The sequence below is a fragment of the Lipomyces japonicus genome (assembly GCF_038497905.1).
Source record: "Lipomyces japonicus strain CBS 7319 unplaced genomic scaffold V1514scaffold_14, whole genome shotgun sequence".
NCBI classification, from domain to species: domain Eukaryota; kingdom Fungi; phylum Ascomycota; class Lipomycetes; order Lipomycetales; family Lipomycetaceae; genus Lipomyces; species Lipomyces japonicus.
In genome coordinates this window covers 171,227-191,853 of record NW_027117826.1, presented here as the reverse complement: position 1 = coordinate 191,853, position 20,627 = coordinate 171,227, and the positions used below count along the sequence as shown (strand labels likewise).

The window sequence follows — 20,627 nt, the reverse complement described above, 5'->3', positions numbered from 1 at the left end:
ATGCATCCATGTTTCCTTACACGCGGTCGGCAACCTCATGTCATAACCTCAACTTCGGTTATTCTGTCGGGATGTCCGATTGTCGGCAAGTCGTCGTCGGCGGGCGGTGATAGGAGATAGCACTTGCGACTACCGTAAGCGGTGATAGGAGATAGCGCTTGTGACTATCAGGAACGGAGATAGGACTTGAGAATATTCTAAAGAGAGGGGAATAGCCAGAGGTATGAAATACTACCCATCATCACGGCTACGAGAAAGGACTAAGGAGCTTGTTTGAATATTCTCAAGGTACAGTTTTGTTTGATTATTTATGTTTACGTTATTACTGTTTAATGTTGTCATTGTATTAATAAATCTCAAGATTATTACTTAAAGGCCCAAATAATCGGTTGTTCTAACACCTCAATAGCAAGATCAACATTGAGCGCTAATCTGACAAGCAATCCAGCTTTTCCACGGCATTGGGTGTTTAATACCTCCGGAAATTCTTATCGACGTCCTCTGGACCTTCAAATAGTGAACCGCGTTGGCGTCTATCGATTCAAATTCTATTTCGACTATTTTGCGCCATCTTGTGTATTCTTTACTGCTGCGGCCAGGTTGGAATTTGGTTTTGTCGTCAGTGAAGGAGTAAAGACTCTTGGTTGTCTATAATCATGGAATCATTAGGCATTGTGTTTTTCCCATGGGCTACCTCGGTTGCAATAATTTTTTTCTCTCGCAATTTTTCGACTCTAAACGGAGTGTCGCTACCATGTGTAAACGATACAGGTTGTTCCTTCATTAGGGGTTTGATTCAGGAAAAGACTTGGGTTTGCATGTGGCGTCGTTGAGATGTGTTTGGTTATTCCCACGGAAGTCTGATGATTTGGCGGCCATCAGAACAGTAAAACTCATCAGTCGCAATACTGGTTTTTATTTAAGAAAGCTTTTCCTGTCGCAGTCACAATACGATAAATTCTATCGTCTTAGTTACATTTCAGTTCTTTTCTCTTGTAACGATGCGGTTTCGTTTCTCAGTCTCAGATGACGCGGTTCCGTTCGCAGGTCATCAATCATGATTTACTGGTTCTTCTCTTCAGGTTCAAGCGTATAAGTTGATTTTGATATATGAGGAACTTATACGGATTGTCGTATACAGGATTGGAATCGATTTTCATTATTTTGGATTTTTCATGGGCAATCTCAAGGACAAGATTGGTTTGACTTTGACGCCCATGATGGGCCTTGTCGCCTTTTTTCGACTTGGCGCGTGCAATCCATGGCAACGCCACCGAAACCATGTACTGGCGTCGTCGGAAGCGAAAGTCGAGCTTCCCAGTCAGCAGGAACGGCTGTCCAACATCGAATACTGTGCCCAAGTGCTCGACTCTGTTGGACTAGTCCGAACCGACGCAGAAAACGCCCTCCTGCCTGACGAGTGCACCATGCCTGACATGACTCGGGCAAGATTTTTACGAGAGATTCTTGGTACCGTACAAATCCCAGTTCAGTACCCTACCGTTACAAGACTCCTGAGGCATGGTTGAAAGGCGGCGCCAAGACCCATGTGAATAACCGAGTTACGTCAGTTTGCAAAATCACTTGGTCTCTAAAGCTTCTGCCTTTTAAAGGTAAAAAAAATCAGGATCCGAGGTGCGGGCGATAATGATTATAAATTGTATTATTTACGCCCGATCGATTCGCACACTGGATGTGCCTCTTCAACGATCGTACATGGGATGCCGTAGAGACGTTGTGGTCTGAGTTGGGGTCGGGTGATTAGTAACATGTATAAATAATGAATAACTAATTAGTGCACATAAGATAAGTTGTACACTAAGCTAGCTAGGGTATGGGTAGATGAATGGTTAGGGTAGAATAGTGACTGTATTATAAGAGGAACGTCCGTCATCCCAATTAAGACTAACTGGTTTGGCATATGTTACAATTTTGATATACCTAACATGTATAAATGGTGAGTAATATAGGTGGTTGGAATAATAATGATCCTTAATCGATACCCCTAATCCTGTATTTACGGACGTGTTCAGGTTATCGTCATCTTGGTTTTTTTTTGGTACTTCGGACTTGCATTATACAATATTCGGACCATGTTTTGTGCAGTCTGGTCAATGTTGCTTTCACAGGTAATTAATATTTTTACTTTCTCACACAGGGTTCGGCCAGGCTATTATTTTAGTTTAACGAAGTTAAGCGTTGGTATATTGGCCGCTGTCGCGTGCTTTGCTTCGGTAGTTGCTTCAGGACCATATATTATGAGCTCCGATCCTAGTCCTTAATTTCGATTGTACCTTGAGTGTTTGGAATCCGCTAACCCCGGTATGCTGTATAATAAGGCAAACGATAGAACGATTGAAATCTGTCTGCGCCTTACGGTCAGATACCGGATATACCTAAAGACAAACTAGATAGATTGAAATTTTGCATGCATGGCATTGGAAGTAGATTTGCGACGTTTTATGCGGCTGTGACGATGTGGACTTTGTTTCTTCTCATCCAGAAGACAAAGACACGTTCTTCGTGCACGCGGTTGATGGGATTTACTCAGAAATGGTGCCGGTGCCACCGCTGGTTGACGCGAGAGAAGAGCTGACGGCAGTGATGTTGCATGCGTCCAACCCTGATGATTGCGTACCTTATCCAGTCTGCATGAGTATCATTTATAGCTCAAAATCATAATCCGAATTTCACTAGAGGGTCTATCCATAGCATGACTGCACTACTAACTATCGATATATTACTGAACGACCTACATGACGTGTTTATGGTGGGGCGCGTTTGAAATAGAGTGCACAGATTGTACTGACGAGGACTACTTTAACGAGTAGAGCGATGTTACATACACATCAGGCACTACTTTGATATCCTAGAACAGGGTTATTGATTGATACAGGAAATAGCAAGAAGAAGAAAAAATTGTACGGAAAGAAGACTGTGGAACAAGAATAAATAGCAGGCATAACCCAAATTTAATAAACCTTTCAACATGTACTCCAAAACTGTAAGCCAATCTAAACCATTCTGACTGAGCAAACACGATCCGTCGTCTATTAACTCCGTAGCCCTTCCTTGCTGCGTTCAATCAAAAATCTTCCAAGCACCTCCAGCGGATTGTCGGGTCTGGCGGCCCATGCCTTGTCGTTAGCTCGGTTTACAAACAAACAAACGCGGTCACTAATTTTTGGCCTCACCGTTCCCTGGCTATAAGTTTCATGCCTTCCAGTAGCACCGGTGTAACTTGCTGGTTGAGATAACGTCGCACTGGCGCGCCTCCTCTGACAGGATCAAGGCTGCCGTCGGGCAATCCCGACCGGCCATGTCTCGACAAAGAGGTGCTTGCACTGCTAATCTCCTGTCCGGCTGCAATTGCCAATTCCACCTGCGGCGTTACTTGTGCGGGCTCAGGTTCCTTATAAATGCCCATTGATTCATTGTTGCCGTAGTCATCCGCGGTCTCCTGCATGCTCAAAACCGATTCGTGTGATTCAACTTTGTGCTCCACGCCAGCGTCTGTTGCCTGATCTTGCACTGTCATAATTAAATGTTATTACTATTTTTTTTTTTTTGATCATGGTGGTTTCCAAACAACATGTCGCTATCACTGACCGCTCGCCTGTGGTTCTTCCAACCTTTCGCTTTCTGTCATTTATTTCAGACACTTCGAACCGAACCAAACCCGGAAAAGAGGAAAAAACAATAAAGAACAAAACAAAAAAAAAAATTAATTTTTACCGGTAATCACTGATTGGTGAATTATTTCAACAGGATCGTGCAATTCTTCTTGTCGAGTGCTTCCATTTATTTAAATACGCAAACAACGACTTGCATCACATTGCGTCAACATCCATCTCGTGATGCCCGTTTACAACCAACCATCTTCTACCAAAAAAAAAAAAATCAATTTTACAACACTTGTCTATTTAATTAACAGCCTCTTAACTACTCGTATTTGTGGTTCGCATGATGGATTTTATGAATGCCACCGTCGACGTCGAGGCAGTTGTTACTTTTCAACGTGGCCCTCGCGCAAACCGTAAAATGCATCAACGGCCAAGCCAAAATAATTAATGGCGCTCGCTGTGCTCCGTGATTGAACCACGTTTTTTTCTTTTTTCTTTTATCTTTTTTTTTTTTATTTTTTTTTTCTTTACTGGCAAATCTTGATTTAAGCAATCAGTCTATCGGTTTTTGCTGCCAGGTCTTGTAATTTAGGCTCCTTGCGCGTCGAGAGTTGGTTTTGTTTGTTGTTACGTTGTGCGCTGCCTTGACATTTCGATTCAAACCACACAAACTACCACGTCCCAGATAAAAAAAAAAAGACGAATTTTAAATCAAATTTTCTTCTTGAAACTATACATATTCTCTTACGTTCGACAACATGTCACGTCGGTCACAGTATGCTTCTAATTTTGCAATTCCGCCTCGCAAGGGCCAGGCATCCGTGACCGCGTATGCGGGCCGCTTGCGAAACGGCACCACGTCACTGCTGGTTCCGCAGGGTCCGTTAACGTCCACTGGTGGTACGTTGCCCAGAGCAGCCAAGCGTACTTATGCCGAAACCGATGATGATGATTTTGAAGGCGATAAAAATGACGAAGGCACAATAAGGTCCCGCCCAGCGGTCATGACCAATCACGTCTACCAGTATGTTGTTCATTACTTCCTGCCCCTCCAACTTGTTTATATTTTTAAAATGTTAAATTTTTTCCTTAAAATAGTACCGAAGATCAGCTGGACTATGCCGCTCAACAACCAGAGATATTAATACCGATTAGAATAAATTTGGACTTGGGATCCAATCGACTGTCAGATTTTTTTCTATGGAACTTGTCGGAACAACTCATCACGCCAGAGCATTTTTCGCAAATTATGTGTGCCGACTTGGATATTTCACCTCACGTGTTTGCTCCTCAAATATCACAAGCAATCCGCACGCAAATTGAGGAATACGCACCAGTGGCGACCATTGATTTACCAGTTGGCATTCAAAACGTGATTGTGCAACTTAGCTTACATTTGGCAAAACACCTTTACGAAGACAAGTTTGAATGGGACTTGACAGGAAGTCGGTTAACACCTGAAAGGTTTGCCAAAACAATCGTGCAAGATTTAGGCCTGTCAGGTGAATTTTATCCTGCCATTGCGCATTCGATTTATGAAGTTTTAATTCGATTAAAAAAGGAAGCATGTGAAGGTCATCTTCCGACCGATATTGACAATGATGCCGCATATGGTGCCGAAGCTGGATGGCGAATCGATCAGGAAGGTCTTGGAAATGATTGGGCACCAACATTAGAAGAACTTTCGCAAGAAGAGATTGAACGTCGTGAAGTCGAACGAGAACGAAACATTAGACGGTTGCGAAGAGAGACAGCCAAGTTTGGTGACGGATCCGATAAAAGTGAATTAAGTCGGATAATAAGCGGCAGCAAGAGACGCAGAAGAACCATGTTTTGAAAAAAGGTTTTTTTTTTTTTTATTTTTTTTCAATTTTTATTTTTATTTTTTTTTTATCCAGCTATATATATACTTTGGTCGGTTCGTTGTAGCTTGAGAGTGTGTATGTTGATTAAAGAAACTACAGATATTGATATTTATATATTGATGCCAATTGTTTCATTTTATAAAAAGAAAACTTTGATATTGACCAGATGCATAAATAAACTAACAAAAACAAAACATAAATAAAAAAATAAAAAAAACACCATACTAATTTTATATATATATAATACAACACATACGCCACGTCATCTCTCTCCATACCAAATGAGAAATTGATCAGGTCAATATTTAATGGCCATGTTCTCTATGCAACGTGCTCTTAGCCCATGTCTCCGTGTCAACCAATCTGCGTTTAGAAGTCAACACGAACGGGTCAGTCTATTTAAAGTTAGTCCAATAATAATAATAATAATAATAATAATCAAAAACTGCATTATCCATACCAATAAATCTTGAGGCGTTGGTCTGGCGTCGACATCTTTGATCAGGCATCGATCGATGCAATCGCGCAACTCTTTACTAAAATTTTCAGTTTCGGGTAAAGTAGGTGCAGGCTCGTTCACGATTTGTTGCAAAAGATCTAAAATGCTAAAAGAAGTTGCAGATCCCGATCGGTCAAACGGGAAATTTCCGATTGCAAGTTCCAACAACATCAATCCTAGTGACCAAACATCACTCTTTACAGAGTAAGCAGCTCCCTGAATACGTTCGGGCGACATGTACGTGGACGTGCCCACAAACGTATCGGCTATTGAATTAATCAATTCTCCAGATACTCCGAAATCACATAGCTTGATCTGCCCATGAGAATTAACCAGAACATTTGATGGCTTGACGTCCCGATGAATAATGCGGTTCAGATTATATAAATATGTCAACCCTTCAACCACTGATTCGGTAATTTTGCCCAATATGGCTTCGTTTAACGGGCCTGTTCGTTCCATAATGCGATCCAGTGAACCGCAGTCCATATACTCCATGCACATGACAACATCGCCTTCATTGACAAAAGCACCATAAAATGACACTATATATTTAGAGTGACACTCGTGCATTATATGTAATTCGCGAACAATTTGCTTCCGTACCGCAGGTTTTGCTTCAATATGAATCATTTTCTTGGCCATGAGAGTCCTTGTTGGCAAATGCATCACTTTTGAAACGGTGCCTCCGTTACCGGCTCCCAGTTCAAGAACGGTCTTCAAGTCCTCTATTCTTAAATCAAGCCTAAATTCAACCCCGATTTCCAAGGTTGATAAGGACTCGACCAAGTTATTGTGATAGTACCGCTCCGCAGAACCTCCGGGAACTTGTGCGTCCTGAAGAGAGGCCAATGGCAGGTTATTTGACGAAGATGAGATATGTGGTAAAGGTGCGGTCATAGAAGCAGAGACCACATTAGTAGATTGAGAAGGTTTGGTTAGACTCGATGACAGGGTGGGTAATGACAGCTGCTTAAAGTTTTTCCTCCGAAGCGTCTTCGCCGCAAGATTAGGACCATCTATGCTTGTTGTTTTTGAATGACTGTCTAATTCTGTACCCTGAATGGAAATCGAATTTGTAGGTATGGGACTAATTGTAGCTGCCGCGGCAGGCCCTGGCTGCGATCCGCGAGCAAAGTCATGAACGATTGACGGACCGATGCCGCTGCTTGCCCGGGCACTCAAGCCAACTGGGTCTTGAGCATGAATGGTAGCTGCCTGAATAGAAGATAGAGTCTGTACTATAGACGATACTCGCCTAGGTCTCTGAAATTCAGATGCACGTTTCGCTGCTGGGGCTGGCGTGGCCGAAGCATGACCACAATTATGAGCAGCCGACAATGGGGGCGGTGGAAGTGGCATTTCCCAGCTCAGGGAAGAACTCTTATCAAGCAACGTTTGCAAACTTCAGTAATATATGGCCCTAAAATCAAAAATCAAAAGACTAAAACGACTCAAAACAATAATAATATATAAATATCGAGGTCGTCTGACGCGTAAGTACAATTGAGGCGATCATATATTCGACAACACAAACCGGGTAACTTTGCTCGGTGAAGACATTCCATAGTATCAAGATTAAATACTAATCTGCTACCAAGGTACTGAACAGAAGGTGGCAATTAACTGTGTCTCACTTTAATACGACCATCCAGACATTCACGTGTTAGTGGCCTGCTCATGTCTGAATTTGTTGACAGAACAGCTGAATTGGATGTCGACGGCGAGGAGGATCAGAGCGTCGGCGGATCCGAGCGAGAAGAACTTGACGAATCCGGAGATGAAAATCATGAGCGGCAGTCCAAGAGATCTCATGAGCAAAGCGATGGCGATGATAATAATGCTATAGATTCTTCAGAAGAAGAAGATGACGATGATGAAGAAGAAATAGCAAAAGTCAGTTCATGCAATTACATTACAGACTATTGCCTTTATTAACCAGATATATTAGGTTCGCGAAGGGTTCATCGTGGACGACGACGAAGACGACAACGAAAATATCTCTGATGCTGAACGTGAAGATCGGCGGCGCAAAAGACGCAAAAGAAGAAGGAAAGAGCTTGCTGAGGAGCAACCAACTCATCATCGACATGAGGACGAGGAACTTGACGAAGACGATCTCGATCTTGTCATGGAAAACACGGGAATACGGAGAGATGATGACGTTCGTTGTACCTTAACTCCCCTCAAAATTACAAGAATTGATGGCTAATTGAATTTATTTAGAGATCCGCCAAACGGCAAAAGAGAATTGATAACGGCCTTACAGATATTTTTTCAGACGATGACAAGGACAAGGACGACGAACGTGAACTTGACAGACGACGAGGAGCATTGGATGAATTTGAAGATTTTATTGAAGATGATGAATTCAGTGACGAAGGCGAGGCTCAGAACGAGTCCGCCGTGCCCAAAAAGCCCGCTGCCACTGGTGCTTTGATCAGGGCTGCCATTCCCGGCGTCAACCAAGAACAAATTGGCGAGATTTTTGAGATTTTTGGTGATGGCGAAGAGTATGCCTGGGCTCTTGAAGCTGAGGATGAAGAAGCTGGTGAGGACTACGCCGAGGAGCAACAAGCAGCCGAGCTTAAGGACGTTTTTGAACCGAGTGAGTTGGCCGAGCGTCTTTTAACTGATGAGGACAACGCGATCAGAGTTAGGGATGAGCCAGAGAGATTTCAGATCATGCGCAAGGCATTTTCATCGTATGAACTTTCTGATGAGGACTTTGCCTTGGAAGAGGAATGGTTGGTTAAGGAAATAAGCCAACAGAAAATATCTTGGTTGGCCGATCACAATGATCTTGAAGTACCGCTTACAAAAGCAATCAAGAAAGTTTTGGAGTTTATTGTTAAGGATCACCTTGAAGTTCCATTTATTTGGCACCATCGACGCGATTACCTTCTACATCAAGTGCCAAGGAAAAATAATGATTCGGTTGATGAATTTGCTGCCGAAAGGCTTCTTGAGCAAGATGATCTCTGGATCATTGCTTACTTGGACATAAAATTTCATTCCACGGTTGAAAGAAAACATTCTATTCAGAAAATTTTTAAGTCACTTGAGATTACTGACACATTGTTTCAAGAATTTTTCGCATCGGCTAAAAGTGTGGAAGATTTTCAAGATCTTGGAGAATATATAAATTTTAAATATTCAGCTCGATTAAAAGACGTTTCTGCATTGTCAACCGCGAACGGCAACAAAACTCAGGCTTCCGCCAAACGGCCAAATTCGCGGTATGCCGCATTTGAGCGCATCCGGTCCGGTCCGGTTTATAATATTGTCCGGTCATTTGGAATAACTGCAGAACAATTTGGATTAAATTTTGCTGAGGGTAAAAAACTCAACTTCACGGAAGATTCGCCAGTTAGTCCATTGGATGTGTCCACACCTTATAGTCGCATTGGTGAAGAAGCAGCAGATGTTAATTACGCATATGATACTCCAGGTGATGTTCTTGATGCAGCTCGGCAGATGTTTTCAGAAGAGATCTATCACGATGTTAGGGTCCGACGGTTTTTCAGACAAAACATTATTGTCCCGTTGCTGCGTATAAGCGTTCACGCTACGGAAAAGGGAAAGAAGACGATTGATGACAGTCATTCGTTCTATCGCTTCAAATATCTTTGCAATCTGGAATATCAAGATATTCTTAATGACCCAGAAACGTTTATTGAAATGTTTCAAGCAGAATCTCAAAACCTGATTGAGTTAAAATTTAAACTGTTTCAATTTAATCTCGTGTTTGATAAGGTCAGTGAACTCATCATGTCTGATGCCTCGTCAGATGTTGCGGCACAATGGAACAAGGAAAGAAAGCTTGCCTTACAGGATTCGCTTAACAAGCTCATTTTGCTCACATGCAAAGAAGTAAAAGAAGATCTCTTAACGAAGTGCCAACAGGCTGTTGGAATGAAATGTCGTCAGTCACTGCTGGACAAACTGGATCAGGCTCCGAGTAAGCCACTGGGCTTTGAACCAGGTACTACGCCACGAATTCTCACAATTTCGAATGGCATGGGCGATCCAGTAAAAGATGCGGCGGTAAGTGTTTTCTTGGACGATCAAGGTCGCGTTGTTGAAACACTGCAATTGGGTAAACTGCGTGACGAATCGTTTAAACAAAATCTGGTTGAAATAGTCAAACGACGGAAACCTGATGTATTAGGCTTGGCCGGGTTTACGGTTTCATCCAATAAGCTTCGCAAAGAAATTTTGGAGATTATTGAAGCCGAAAACCTGACCGCCGGCGCAGAGGACGACAGTGGTGTTGAAAGTGGGCTGGAAGTGATATGGATAAATGATGAGGTGGCTAGGCTTTACCAAAACTCTTCCCGAGCAATTGAAGAATTTGCTGAATTAGCTCCCTTGGTTCGATATTGCATTGCCCTTGGCCGATATGCTCAATCACCCTTGTTAGAATATGCTTCAATGGGTGGAGACATTTCATCCATTCAATTTCATAGGCTTCAAAAATTGCTCCCTGAAGAATTATTAAAAAATTTGTTGGATTCTGCTTTTGTCGATATGGTAAATCTTGTCGGTGTCGAAATTAACGAAGCCATCAAGGTTCCTTACATTGCAAACTTGTTGCAGTACGTTTCTGGCTTGGGTCTTCGCAAGGCTTCCGGAATGTTGAAAGCGATCGCGTCAAGCCCGAACGGTTACCTGAACGATCGAACCGAATTGGTGACTCAACAGATTGTTACTCGCAACATATTTATGAATTGCGCTTCGTTTTTACGGATTCCTTGGGATGATCAAATTGCATCATATAAAAACACGGACAGTACAGAAATTTTGGATTCCACGCGGATTCATCCTGAAGATTATGAGCTGGCTCGCAAGATGGCAGCAGATGCTCTCGAACTCGATGAGGAAGACTTGGTTGATTTGGAAAATCAAGGTGGCGTGGTGGCTCAGTTAATGGAAGACGACCCTGAAAAATTGAACGAGCTCATCTTGGAAGAGTATGCGGAAGAGCTGAGAAAAAATTTTAATCAAAGAAAAAGGGCCACGTTGGAAATGATCAAGGAGGAGTTGCAGCATCATTTTCAAGAGTTGCGCAAGCCGTTTAGAATCTTGTCTGATGAGCAAGTGTTTAGTATGCTTACAGGTGAAACTCCAGAAACTCTTGCGTCCGGGGTCGTGGTTCCGGTTAACATCCGCAAGGTTGGTGACAGATTTTTGGTTGCACGATTGGCTTGCGGACTTGATGGCAACATTTCAGCTCTGGACATGACTGATCGCAAGGACATCATCCATCCGTCGTCGTTGTTTTATTTTGGTCAAACACTTCGGGCTGTTATTACTAATATTAACTATCAAAAATTTGAGGTTGACTTGTCGACGATTGAAAGTCAGGTTGAGCATGCGCTGAAGAAGTCACCCGGTGCTTCCAAACGACCTGCGGATCCGTCCAAATGGGATGATTATGAGGAAGATAAGGATATTCTTGCATCGCAATCGAAACGAGAAAAGGAAGAAAAACAAAATCGAGTGGTCAAGCATCAATTGTTTAAGCCATTTAATGCCAAACAAGCAGAAGAATACCTTGCACCGTTGCATCGAGGAGATTTGGTTATCAGGCCTTCTTCCAAAGGGTTTGATCATATCGCGATTACTTGGAAAGTAGCAGAAGGAGTTTTTCAACATATCGCAGTTTTGGAACTTGAGAAGGAAAATGATTATTCACTGGGCAAGATCTTAAGGATTGGCGATCATAATTATTCAGATTTGGATGAATTAATTTTCGCTCACGTGCAATCAATGGTAAGAAAAGTGGATGAAATGATGGCATCCGAAAAATTTCAAAAAGGTTCGCGTGCTGACGTTGAACGTTGGCTGACCACATATACGGAGGCAAACCCTCGTCGATCAAATTATGCGTTTTGTCTTGACACGCGACATCCGGGATATTTTAATTTATGTTTCAAGGCTGGGCAAAAAGCGGCAGTTGTTTCATGGCCGGTTAAGGTTATCCCGAATGGTTATCAACTTAACGGGTTTCAAATGCAAACTGCAATGTATCCAACCGTTCCGGAATTATGTAACGGGTTTAAAAGAATGTTTGGTCAACAACTTGAACAACAAAAGAGAAGGTAAAATTTAACAACGGCAAAACAAAACCAAAAAAAAAAAAAAAAAAAGAGAAAGAAAAAGAGTTATATATAGGGTGTTTAATGTATCATGTACGATTTTTTTTTTCTTCTTTTTTGTAACTTTACAATCATAGCTTTTATTTACTATTTACAACAACCAAACTCCCCAAAAAAATAAAACTAAAACAATCATATACTCATGTATATCCCCCCAAATGCTAAAAATTTATCACTGTACAAAAAAAAAACACAAAAAAAAAAACAAAAAAGAATTGGATTCAATTTATGATATTTTTTCCTGAGCCATTTGCTTCACATTCTATGCAAACAATTGATCCATCATGTCTAATGACGAATCCATAATCATTAAACGGTACGGCGCATTCCTAAACTGACATTGATTAATATCGGTACCACATACACATGTTGAGTTTAATTCAAAATTGGGGGCAAACTTGCATACCTCGCAGCTAAAACAATCCGCACACCATTCCTTACCCAAGACTTTAATGATCGGTTCACCTTCTGATATCGTCGTGTTGCATTTCCAGCAATGGCTTGCATACATATGCATGAAGCAATCACGACACCAAGCGTGGTCATCTTTGGAATGATATTCATCGGTTATGGAAAACAACTACTCAAAAAAAAACACCAACTTGTTAGCATTGCACTTTTTCTAATCGATACCAATTTTTTTTTTTTTTTCTAACCTTGTTGCAACCGGTGCAAGAAAAATGTTCAGGATGATAAGTTGCTCCCATGGCAGTAATAACCTCATTTTCAATTGGCATGCTGCATTGCTTACACCGAGGAGAGAAAAAATTGTTATAATCATGATGACAGTATAGCTTGCCGTTTTTCGGATAAAATTCGACATGTTCTAATAGCAAGCCGCAATGAGCACAATGAAAGCATTGAACGTGATACAGCTTTCCTAATGCTTTTACGATCGGCTTGGCCTGCGATAATGATAAGCCGCATTGTTCACACTTGAACCGGTTAATCGTGGGGTCGCATTCGGAACGTTCAGTAAATGCCGGTGAGCCTTCATAGGGCGGATGGTTAAATTTTTCATGTCGAATATTTGCATTAGCACGATGATGATTTGAAACATGAAGTAAATTATGTTGCCGTTCATGACCAAAAAATTTCATGATTGATTGCTTTTGCTGCTTATCGTGAACGTTTAGATTGCATGATTGGTTGCAGTTTTGTGGTGACTCAATTTTTGAATTAAAATATGATTTTTTTTTTAAACCATGTGTTTGATTTTCTAATTGCAAAAGATAATTTTCTTTAAACTTGGTTAGCATTAAATTAAAATAAAAAAAACGAAAGTACTGTTCGGTCTATCGCCCCCACACACACATACGTAGTTCATCTTTAGACATGCAAGTCTTCTTCAGGCCTGTCATGGCAATAAAAACTGCCGTGGAAATTTTTTTTTTCCCTTAAAACCTGCTTTAACAAAACTGACAAAAAAGAAAAAAAAATTAATGACGACTGGCTGCAATCTGCTGCTGTGTTGTGGAAAATGTGGGAGCAAGTTGTTTCAAAAGAAAAATGAGGCGATTGTATATTTATTATAAAAAACAAACGCGGTCGCCATGACAACGAGCCGCGCGGTGGGCTTTATCGATTTTATAAACTAAAATTAATTAATTAACCCAGATAGTATTAAACCTTTAATATTTTATTAACGTAACAACGACTATCAACTTTACATAAACAGGTATTGATTGCTCTTAACATGTGACGTTGGAAATATTTAATTACTTATTTTTTTTGGTACATATAATTAATTATATTTTGAAAAAAAAATTATGCGGATAAAAACAAATCCGAATGGTTATTTTAAAGTCAAAGTGCATGGCATATGGTCGTTTTTCGTTTAACTTCAATTCTCCCAAAACTTGTGACAAAATAATATTCATATATGTACTAAAAAACTTTTTTCATATACGCCCTGTACAATTTCCACGGTAACGTCCATTTCCATCTCATGCCTGTCAACCTGTCGTTAAAAATATCAAAATCAAATCTTTCCAAATTTTCAAGCCATGCCTTGGTAGGAACGGCAGTCAGCATGGGAGCAAACGTGGCGTCGTTCAATTTCTTGCCCTGCGTAATCTCTGCCAGCATCGTGCGGGCAGTGATCAATTGATCGTTGGCATGCGTGGCGACTTCAAACACGCAATCCGTCAAGCGATGCCGCAACTGGGCGTCGGTGCGGTCCTTGCGACGCAAGATGTCTTCCTCGGTTAAATCATATTTAACCATGACATCAATAGGCAACGTCACCCGGCCCCTTGTCTGGATTGCGGTTGGCAGGTCGGACAAGACGTCGGCCACGCCAGCGGCCCGACCAATATGAGAATACACGTGCTCCAACGGCAAGATCTGGGATCGGTCGACCGGCATGGCCTCACCCAGCAAATACAAGCGAGTAGCAAACGCACCTTCACCGAATTCGGCAAGAGATGCGATATCTGGGAAAGGCGGATCACCAAGACGTGACGTTCTCGTGTCCACTAATTTTCGAAGAAATCCCTTAGATAACGACGTCGATGACGTTGCCACCACGTGTGACAACAAAATCGCGACAGGTTCGGAAGGTGGTGCTTGTCCGTTTAAGATCTTGGATACCGTGTCCTTCCAATATTGCAGGCGAATGCGACTGACTGCGGCAGATGCCGTGATGGATGGCGATACCGCCCGTTGCAGGGTGATGGATAATGCTGCCAGCGCAAGATGCGCATCACGCGCGCTCGGTGGAATGAATGCGGTTATCATACGTGAAGGCTGATCCCCATCTGCAACCAATTGAGTGCAATACTGCCTTGCCTTCTCTAACGATAACCCTGAAGTCGAATCTTCAACTAACGGACTCGTGCCATCGATTCGTTGCGGGTCCGCCCTATCTGCAGGTCGCGGCACGCCTTCATGATGCTGAGAATGTGAATGTGAATGCGCGTGCGAATGCGAATCAGCGTCAGTGTTAGTGTGAGTGTGGGTGTGAGTTGATTGTTCTGAATGCGAATGGGAATGAGTCAAACGTGAGCAACGTACGTGCGGCCGTGAACAAACTGACCGGGCTGCTGCTGCATTAGCAGCCCTGAACGCAATTCTTTGTGAAAGAACCATTTATTTATTTTTTTTTTTAAATTGGTCTGTTTTGTTTCCAATCAAGTAATGGGCATCAGAATTAAATCCCTAATCGGTAAATTTCTGCTGAGCCCTGCACGTGCGGCAACTTCATTTTTGCGCGAGCAAGGACTGACCAATTCAAAAAAAGGATTCAAATTTTTGCAATTATAATTAATGATATGTCAATTTAGGCTACAGTTATGGGAAATTGATTATTTTGTTGTACTGTGTAAAAAAAAAAAAAGAACTCGTTTATATATATTTTGGTAGTATGTAATTGGATGTTTAATTAGCATACAATTTATGAACCAGGCAGGGTAATTCTCGGAATTTTTTTAATTTTCGAGGACAGGTTTGTTAATATCATATAGTACGAGATAGAATACACACCTTTCAATAATTTTCATAAATAATTTAACAAAAAAATTAAAGGAGGCAAAAAAAAAAAAAAAAAAAAAGAGAGAGAGAAAAAAGAATTATTCATAAGTGGAGTTGACAAATGCGATTGTCACGATACCGAAATTTCTCGACAGCGAGATGCCTGTACGATGACAATACGCATTCAATGACAAAATCAATGAGAGGATACAATTGGTCCGTTATATTAAAAGATGTCAAGTTATCTCAAGCAAAAGATGGCAATTGGCATCCGACTCAAAGCGAGCAATCCGATTTTTTATCAAGTCCTGACCTCAAGACATCCAACAAGGACCTTTTTCAAGACGAACCAGAATTTTCAAAACTTTTTTCGGCAGACAGCAAGGATAAACAGGTTGCTACGGAAAACAGAAATGAATCTAGAATTCAATCTAATAGCCCATATAAAAAATTTTTTCCCGACATTAATAACGAACATGCTGCTGCGCCTCCTGAACGAGCTTCGAAACTTGATCTGGAATATTTCAAGGGACTTGCCAAGGAAGCATCTAATGACGAAAAAGAAGATAATCGATACTTAATGACTGTCGATTTGGCAAAATACATGGCGCTTCCGATTCGCAAAAACGAGGGCAGGTATAACAACAGTACTGGCACGATTAAACAAATTACGCCGATTCCACAGCAAGTACATGACATTACGAGTCAATTAAATCCATTAAAAAAGCCAGCATTTTCAAAATTTGTCAACCGGATCGCATTCCAAACCGCGCTTCAAAATAGGAGGAAGATGCAAAAGGAAAATATGAACAAGGTGGCCAATAATGGCCAGAAAGATTTGGATAATGATCAATTCGTTCCAGTTAACGTGCGGTCGTCTAGGTTTGACATGTCAATCAACAAGCAGGAATTCAAGGATCCTGATTCCATTCCCGCTCACGAATTAGTACCGTTTAATGAGCATCTTCCCAAGCCGCAAACAGGCACTGTGGATTACGTGGACACTAAATCCAAGATTCACTCGGACCTGTTTTTGGATGAAATTTTGGACGAAATTGGATCCGAAGAAAAACTGGTTCTTCTCCGAAGTGAAGTCTTTGCCAATGCTGCGGATGAGCAGTTTGAAATTAAGCAAAAAATGTTGCTAAAGATTGTGAGTGATGCTGAGTATGATTCGATGGTTACTCGTGAACGGGAGAAGCGAAGGAGGGCCATGAGTTCGTCTTCACGATCATTCAGTACAACTCACTCATCGACCGGTAAAACAATAAAACGGAATGCGAAACCTAAATCGTTCCAATTAAAATGGACCATTCAGGATTCTGACCTGCAAACACAAAAGGCCAAGGCATTTAAGGAAGCGTTTGAAAAGCATATGGTCGTGCACTTGAATTTCGTTGAAGCAAAACGAAAGCCTGTCACGTCACAACGCAAGGATGAAATTATCACGCTTATTAAGAGTATATGCTCAGAATGGGGTGAAGTTACAAGTTCACCTACCAACAGGGAAATTTTATCATTCAGAACAAGAGTATAAAAAAGGTGGGAAACAATAAATTTATGGATGGTTGATGGTTTGGTTGTTTAATTTTTTTGTTTGTTTGTTTGTTAAAAATAACGGACGTGTACTCCAACAACATATTCATGATATATAATATAACTATATGTTCTAACCATCAGTTGTCCAACTACACTATACCTACTGCCATTTATAAAATCAAGTCATTTGCAGCAAAGTAAAAAAATCTTGTTTACGCGTCAGTCTAAATGTTTTTTGTTCAAACTTTTATTTTCCAACAATGTAAACGCGTTTGGCCATTGTCCATTTGACCCCGCCGCAGATGAGATCTTTGTAAGAATATTTCAAGGTACAATTTTGCATACGTTAACACATGCTATGTTTTCATCCATTGCAGACTTACCCAACGAGACACTTCTTATTATATTTTCATATCTGGGTTCGCATTGCTTCCTTAACACATCGCAAGTTTGCAAGCGTTGGCGCCAGTTAACCAGGATTGGTCATGTTCTTGCTTCTCATATCAAAAGCCATATACTTGAACCCGGTCGCGAGGATGGATTTTTAGATTTGTTGGCTAATGAGTAAGTTCAATTTTTTTTTTTATTTTTTTTTTTCATTTCAAAAATATTTTGGCAAGGATCTTTTGGTGTTAACGGTTGGTTTTGCTGGAAAAAAAGGCATAGTGATTATAATATTTACAATTTTTATCAATATTTATTGCGTCAAAAAAGTATCGGGCTTGAATTTTTTTTAAAATATCATATCGACGGTTCCGAATGGCTCAGACGGCATCCGCATTTTGAATGTTCAACTCATTCAAACGATGGCAAGACCTATGTTGTCATGTATCGTGATCCCAGAACGTTGCCGTTCCCGGTTCGCACGATTCGCGTGTACCAATTCAAGCTTGAGCGACTCCGGTTGGCATACTCATTTGTGCTCGCTACTTCGACCGACCGACGGGCCACCAAGGTTGTCTTGTCACGAGATTGCCAATCATTAGCCATTGCGTATCAAATCGGCTACGTGGAAGTATACAAGCTCTCGGCGCTTGATGACGAACCTCAAATCAAATCACATTTCCCAACGCCCGACCCGCCGGAGTTGACTTGCGTGTTTGCCAAGCAATACCCTTCTTCGATTCACTCGCTAGCGATCTCGTGCAAGGCAGAAATGCTTGTTTTGGGCAGTCAACGACTTGGAGGACTCCTTGCCATCGACCTTAAAACCGGCACTGAACTTGACCTGCCGCATTACAGGCTTGACCTCGAAGTTGCGTTGGAAGCGCAAGACAGGGCACTTTTGCTTCGCGGGTGGCATGAGACCATCGTGATTCGAAGCCTGGCTGTTGACGATGATGACGAAGGCGATCGAGAGAGCGTATGGGAATATTTTCACGCGTTGATCATGATCCATGAGAGTTGCTACGTGCCGCTAGAGAAAGCTGTTGCGGTACAAGGTGGGCAATACTTTGTCGGCATCCGCACAGTGGACGGCACGGGTGGGCAAGGCGCGGGCGGGAGACACCAGCTCAAGCTGGTGTACGATCAAGCAGATGGCGATTTTAGGTGGCCCAACAAGGAAATAGAAACAGATGATAATGACGACGAGGAATTAGGCAATGATGACTCAGTGGGCAAGGTCTTGGTAGACCTTCCGAATTCGAATCCAAACATGTATCGGTTTATAATTTCGGAATCGACTTCGAAAATGCTGGTTGCATGGCAGCATTCAGTCAGGTTAATCTCCTTAAATGATGAATGGATGAAAGCTCTTACGAAACATGGCATAACTGATCCACCGGCAACTGACAAAACGTTTGAAAATTGCCGGCAAAAGATTATTGAAAAGGAATTGGAACAATCACAGGCGCCATGCTTGTCCCGAAAGTTCCCGTTTAATCTGTGGACACAGCATATAGAAGATATATGGTTTATCGAAGAAGATGCAGTCGTGGTTGAGTATAGTGATAACATCTGCGTGTTTAAAATCTCAAACCAACCAGAGAGAGCAAAGTGCATGATGTTCAACAATATCGGAGAAGTGGTGGATGCATAGTCACTTATTTTTTTTTTTTTTGAGACGTAGGGGTTTTGTTGTTTTTAAAGAAATTCTTAAAGTAACACATACATGTAAAGTACAAACCAATAAATAATGACGAAATTGACGATCCCAAAAGTTTAAAAAGACAAAAGTACAAGGACATTATGAATTTAAGCAGTAGCCTTCCATTGAGCGGTAGCACCAATCAAACTGGAAACAATCCCAGCAATGCCGACCAAGCCATCGTCTATGGAGATGTATTGAAGTCCAGAAAGCGGGATCGAGGAGTCGAGCACGTCGAGCACGATTTGCTGAGTCGTGTTCGCCTTGTCGCTGGGATTCATGTTGTTAGTCTCCAAAAAGGCCCAAAAAAAAAAAAGAAAAAAAAAAATCTCACGTTTTGACTTTCTTGATGGCCGCAAAATCCTTTTCTGACTGTTTTGCAAGCGAGGCTTCGCGTTTCGAAAGGCCAACGAGTTTGTAGACCGTGCCAGACACGCTAAAGATGATGCCCGCCAGCCAGAATTTGTAATACAAGCGCTGAATCCGTTGAGGGTTTTTTAAAGCGTAAACTTTGGTACCATTAAGCAATACCAGCGCATCAGTGGACAAGTATGCCGCGTAGGCCAATTGCCTGCCAACTTGGGCATACCTGATGACCGCGTCGGCAGTCTTGTTGTCGAACGCGGTTGCGGCGGCCTTGACATGTTGCAACGGCTTGCCGACGCGCAGGATCTTCCTGGCAGTTGAAAACTGGCCCATGAGCACGCGCCATGCGTCAATGGTCAGCTTTGCACCACCGGTGCGCGACAAGTATGCGAGATAAAACCGGGCAAAGTATTGCACGACGCGCATGAGCTTGTCGCGACCGACCGTGGTGTCAAAAAACCGCAGCAAGTGCGAGATCGAAGGATGGTAGATCAGTGCGTCTGCAACCATAATGATTAATATGATGATGATGATGATGATATGGTTGCGATTCAGGCTGTGAACGGGTAAAACTCAACCGGCGAAAACGACGTGGGCTTTTGACTGGCTGCTAGTTGATCCGACGATGGCGGGGAAGGACGAGCGGAATTTCGGCCGAGCACGTGATGCATACGGAGCGAGCGTTCGAGGCAGATTACGGCAACTCGAAACAATTCATACCATCGTTTTAGGAGCACGATTTTTTTATTTTGATGAAGAGAAGCATGAACCAAAGCTTGAGTTCGTTGTAACTCTTGTCAATAAATTTCAAGACAATTACACAAACAAAGCTTGGAAAACTAATCGACAGATGGTAAGCCATCAAAACACTAATAAACATGATTAATGAATGACTTAAACTACAAATTATTGATTCGAAATATTATATTGCTAAATACAAAAGAAAATCAAACTTGTCAGACTACCATTCACGCCCGCCCAAAGTCTTTCCTTCGGAGAGGCATAAACACAAGG

The 20,627-nt window shown here is 41.9% G+C and overlaps 9 protein-coding genes across 9 annotated transcripts; 4 read left to right on the top strand and 5 right to left on the bottom strand.

The window, feature by feature from the left end:
• Nucleotides 1-2,868: 2,868 nt before the first annotated feature.
• V1514DRAFT_329219 (Dpy-30 motif-domain-containing protein) lies at nt 2,869-4,021 on the bottom strand. The gene is made up of 3 exons (XM_066927308.1): nt 3,610-4,021; nt 3,195-3,531; nt 2,869-3,123 (listed from the first exon to the last, which is right to left on the bottom strand). The coding sequence occupies exons 1-3, from the start codon at nt 3,647-3,649 to the stop codon at nt 3,054-3,056; spliced, it is 447 nt and encodes a 148-aa protein (XP_066784002.1). The 5' UTR covers nt 3,650-4,021; the 3' UTR covers nt 2,869-3,053.
• Nucleotides 4,022-4,085: 64 nt separating this feature from the next.
• Nucleotides 4,086-5,662, top strand: V1514DRAFT_37568 (uncharacterized protein). Its single transcript, XM_066929996.1, has 2 exons — nt 4,086-4,647; nt 4,722-5,662. Exons 1-2 carry the CDS (start codon nt 4,382-4,384, stop codon nt 5,458-5,460), a joined length of 1,005 nt encoding a protein of 334 aa, XP_066784001.1. The 5' UTR covers nt 4,086-4,381; the 3' UTR covers nt 5,461-5,662.
• Nucleotides 5,610-7,469, bottom strand: V1514DRAFT_305619 (kinase-like domain-containing protein). The gene is made up of 2 exons (XM_066925658.1): nt 5,949-7,469; nt 5,610-5,883 (listed from the first exon to the last, which is right to left on the bottom strand). The coding sequence occupies exons 1-2, from the start codon at nt 7,347-7,349 to the stop codon at nt 5,794-5,796; spliced, it is 1,491 nt and encodes a 496-aa protein (XP_066784000.1). The 5' UTR covers nt 7,350-7,469; the 3' UTR covers nt 5,610-5,793.
• A 115-nt stretch (nt 7,470-7,584) lies between these two features.
• V1514DRAFT_292539 (SH2 domain-containing protein) lies at nt 7,585-12,242 on the top strand. Its single transcript, XM_066925350.1, has 3 exons — nt 7,585-7,883; nt 7,939-8,151; nt 8,214-12,242. Exons 1-3 carry the CDS (start codon nt 7,668-7,670, stop codon nt 12,093-12,095), a joined length of 4,311 nt encoding a protein of 1,436 aa, XP_066783999.1. The 5' UTR covers nt 7,585-7,667; the 3' UTR covers nt 12,096-12,242.
• Nucleotides 12,202-13,633, bottom strand: V1514DRAFT_329207 (uncharacterized protein). The gene is made up of 3 exons (XM_066927307.1): nt 13,467-13,633; nt 12,805-13,388; nt 12,202-12,728 (listed from the first exon to the last, which is right to left on the bottom strand). Exons 1-3 carry the CDS (start codon nt 13,507-13,509, stop codon nt 12,411-12,413), a joined length of 945 nt encoding a protein of 314 aa, XP_066783998.1. The 5' UTR covers nt 13,510-13,633; the 3' UTR covers nt 12,202-12,410.
• A 190-nt stretch (nt 13,634-13,823) lies between these two features.
• On the bottom strand, nt 13,824-15,481 carry V1514DRAFT_329204 (isoprenoid synthase domain-containing protein). The gene has a single exon (XM_066927306.1). The coding sequence runs from the start codon at nt 15,236-15,238 to the stop codon at nt 14,036-14,038; it is 1,203 nt and encodes a 400-aa protein (XP_066783997.1). The 5' UTR covers nt 15,239-15,481; the 3' UTR covers nt 13,824-14,035.
• A 112-nt stretch (nt 15,482-15,593) lies between these two features.
• Nucleotides 15,594-17,298, top strand: V1514DRAFT_329203 (uncharacterized protein; the record flags this gene model as incomplete). The annotated part of the gene is made up of 1 exon (XM_066927305.1): nt 15,594-17,298. A coding segment is annotated over one exon (1,410 nt), but the record flags the coding sequence as incomplete, so codon positions are not given.
• A 189-nt stretch (nt 17,299-17,487) lies between these two features.
• V1514DRAFT_292532 (uncharacterized protein) lies at nt 17,488-19,314 on the top strand. Its single transcript, XM_066925349.1, has 2 exons — nt 17,488-17,722; nt 17,819-19,314. Exons 1-2 carry the CDS (start codon nt 17,517-17,519, stop codon nt 19,197-19,199), a joined length of 1,587 nt encoding a protein of 528 aa, XP_066783995.1. The 5' UTR covers nt 17,488-17,516; the 3' UTR covers nt 19,200-19,314.
• V1514DRAFT_305604 (peroxisomal biogenesis factor 11) lies at nt 19,235-20,491 on the bottom strand. The gene is made up of 2 exons (XM_066925657.1): nt 19,582-20,491; nt 19,235-19,517 (listed from the first exon to the last, which is right to left on the bottom strand). The coding sequence occupies exons 1-2, from the start codon at nt 20,121-20,123 to the stop codon at nt 19,355-19,357; spliced, it is 705 nt and encodes a 234-aa protein (XP_066783994.1). The 5' UTR covers nt 20,124-20,491; the 3' UTR covers nt 19,235-19,354.
• Nucleotides 20,492-20,627: the final 136 nt, after the last annotated feature.

What these genes read in the sequence shown, in the direction of transcription:
- V1514DRAFT_329219 (XM_066927308.1), bottom strand. Translation starts at nt 3,649, where the DNA reads ATGACAGAAAGCGAAAGGTTGGAAGAACCACAGGCGAGCG. An exon ending in GGAAGAACCACAGGCGAGCG is followed by an intron (nt 3,532 to 3,609) that starts GTCAGTGATAGC and finishes TAATTATGACAG; the next exon opens with TGCAAGATCAGGCAACAGAC. An exon ending in AAACTTATAGCCAGGGAACG is followed by an intron (nt 3,124 to 3,194) that starts GTGAGGCCAAAA and finishes ATGGGCCGCCAG; the next exon opens with ACCCGACAATCCGCTGGAGG.
- V1514DRAFT_37568 (XM_066929996.1), top strand. Translation starts at nt 4,382, where the DNA reads ATGTCACGTCGGTCACAGTATGCTTCTAATTTTGCAATTCCGCCTCGC. An exon ending in ATGACCAATCACGTCTACCA is followed by an intron (nt 4,648 to 4,721) that starts GTATGTTGTTCA and finishes TCCTTAAAATAG; the next exon opens with TACCGAAGATCAGCTGGACT.
- V1514DRAFT_305619 (XM_066925658.1), bottom strand. Translation starts at nt 7,349, where the DNA reads ATGCCACTTCCACCGCCCCCATTGTCGGCTGCTCATAATTGTGGTCAT. An exon ending in CAACGCCTCAAGATTTATTG is followed by an intron (nt 5,884 to 5,948) that starts GTATGGATAATG and finishes AACTTTAAATAG; the next exon opens with ACTGACCCGTTCGTGTTGAC.
- V1514DRAFT_292539 (XM_066925350.1), top strand. Translation starts at nt 7,668, where the DNA reads ATGTCTGAATTTGTTGACAGAACAGCTGAATTGGATGTCGACGGCGAG. An exon ending in ATGAAGAAGAAATAGCAAAA is followed by an intron (nt 7,884 to 7,938) that starts GTCAGTTCATGC and finishes CAGATATATTAG; the next exon opens with GTTCGCGAAGGGTTCATCGT. An exon ending in GAATACGGAGAGATGATGAC is followed by an intron (nt 8,152 to 8,213) that starts GTTCGTTGTACC and finishes GAATTTATTTAG; the next exon opens with AGATCCGCCAAACGGCAAAA.
- V1514DRAFT_329207 (XM_066927307.1), bottom strand. Translation starts at nt 13,509, where the DNA reads ATGACAGGCCTGAAGAAGACTTGCATGTCTAAAGATGAACTAC. An exon ending in CATGTCTAAAGATGAACTAC is followed by an intron (nt 13,389 to 13,466) that starts GTATGTGTGTGT and finishes CCAAGTTTAAAG; the next exon opens with AAAATTATCTTTTGCAATTA. An exon ending in CTTGCACCGGTTGCAACAAG is followed by an intron (nt 12,729 to 12,804) that starts GTTAGAAAAAAA and finishes TTTTTTGAGTAG; the next exon opens with TTGTTTTCCATAACCGATGA.
- V1514DRAFT_329204 (XM_066927306.1), bottom strand. Translation starts at nt 15,238, where the DNA reads ATGGTTCTTTCACAAAGAATTGCGTTCAGGGCTGCTAATGCAGCAGCA.
- V1514DRAFT_292532 (XM_066925349.1), top strand. Translation starts at nt 17,517, where the DNA reads ATGTTTTCATCCATTGCAGACTTACCCAACGAGACACTTCTTATTATA. An exon ending in TTAGATTTGTTGGCTAATGA is followed by an intron (nt 17,723 to 17,818) that starts GTAAGTTCAATT and finishes CTGGAAAAAAAG; the next exon opens with GCATAGTGATTATAATATTT.
- V1514DRAFT_305604 (XM_066925657.1), bottom strand. Translation starts at nt 20,123, where the DNA reads ATGGTTGCAGACGCACTGATCTACCATCCTTCGATCTCGCACTTGCTG. An exon ending in GCCATCAAGAAAGTCAAAAC is followed by an intron (nt 19,518 to 19,581) that starts GTGAGATTTTTT and finishes CATGAATCCCAG; the next exon opens with CGACAAGGCGAACACGACTC.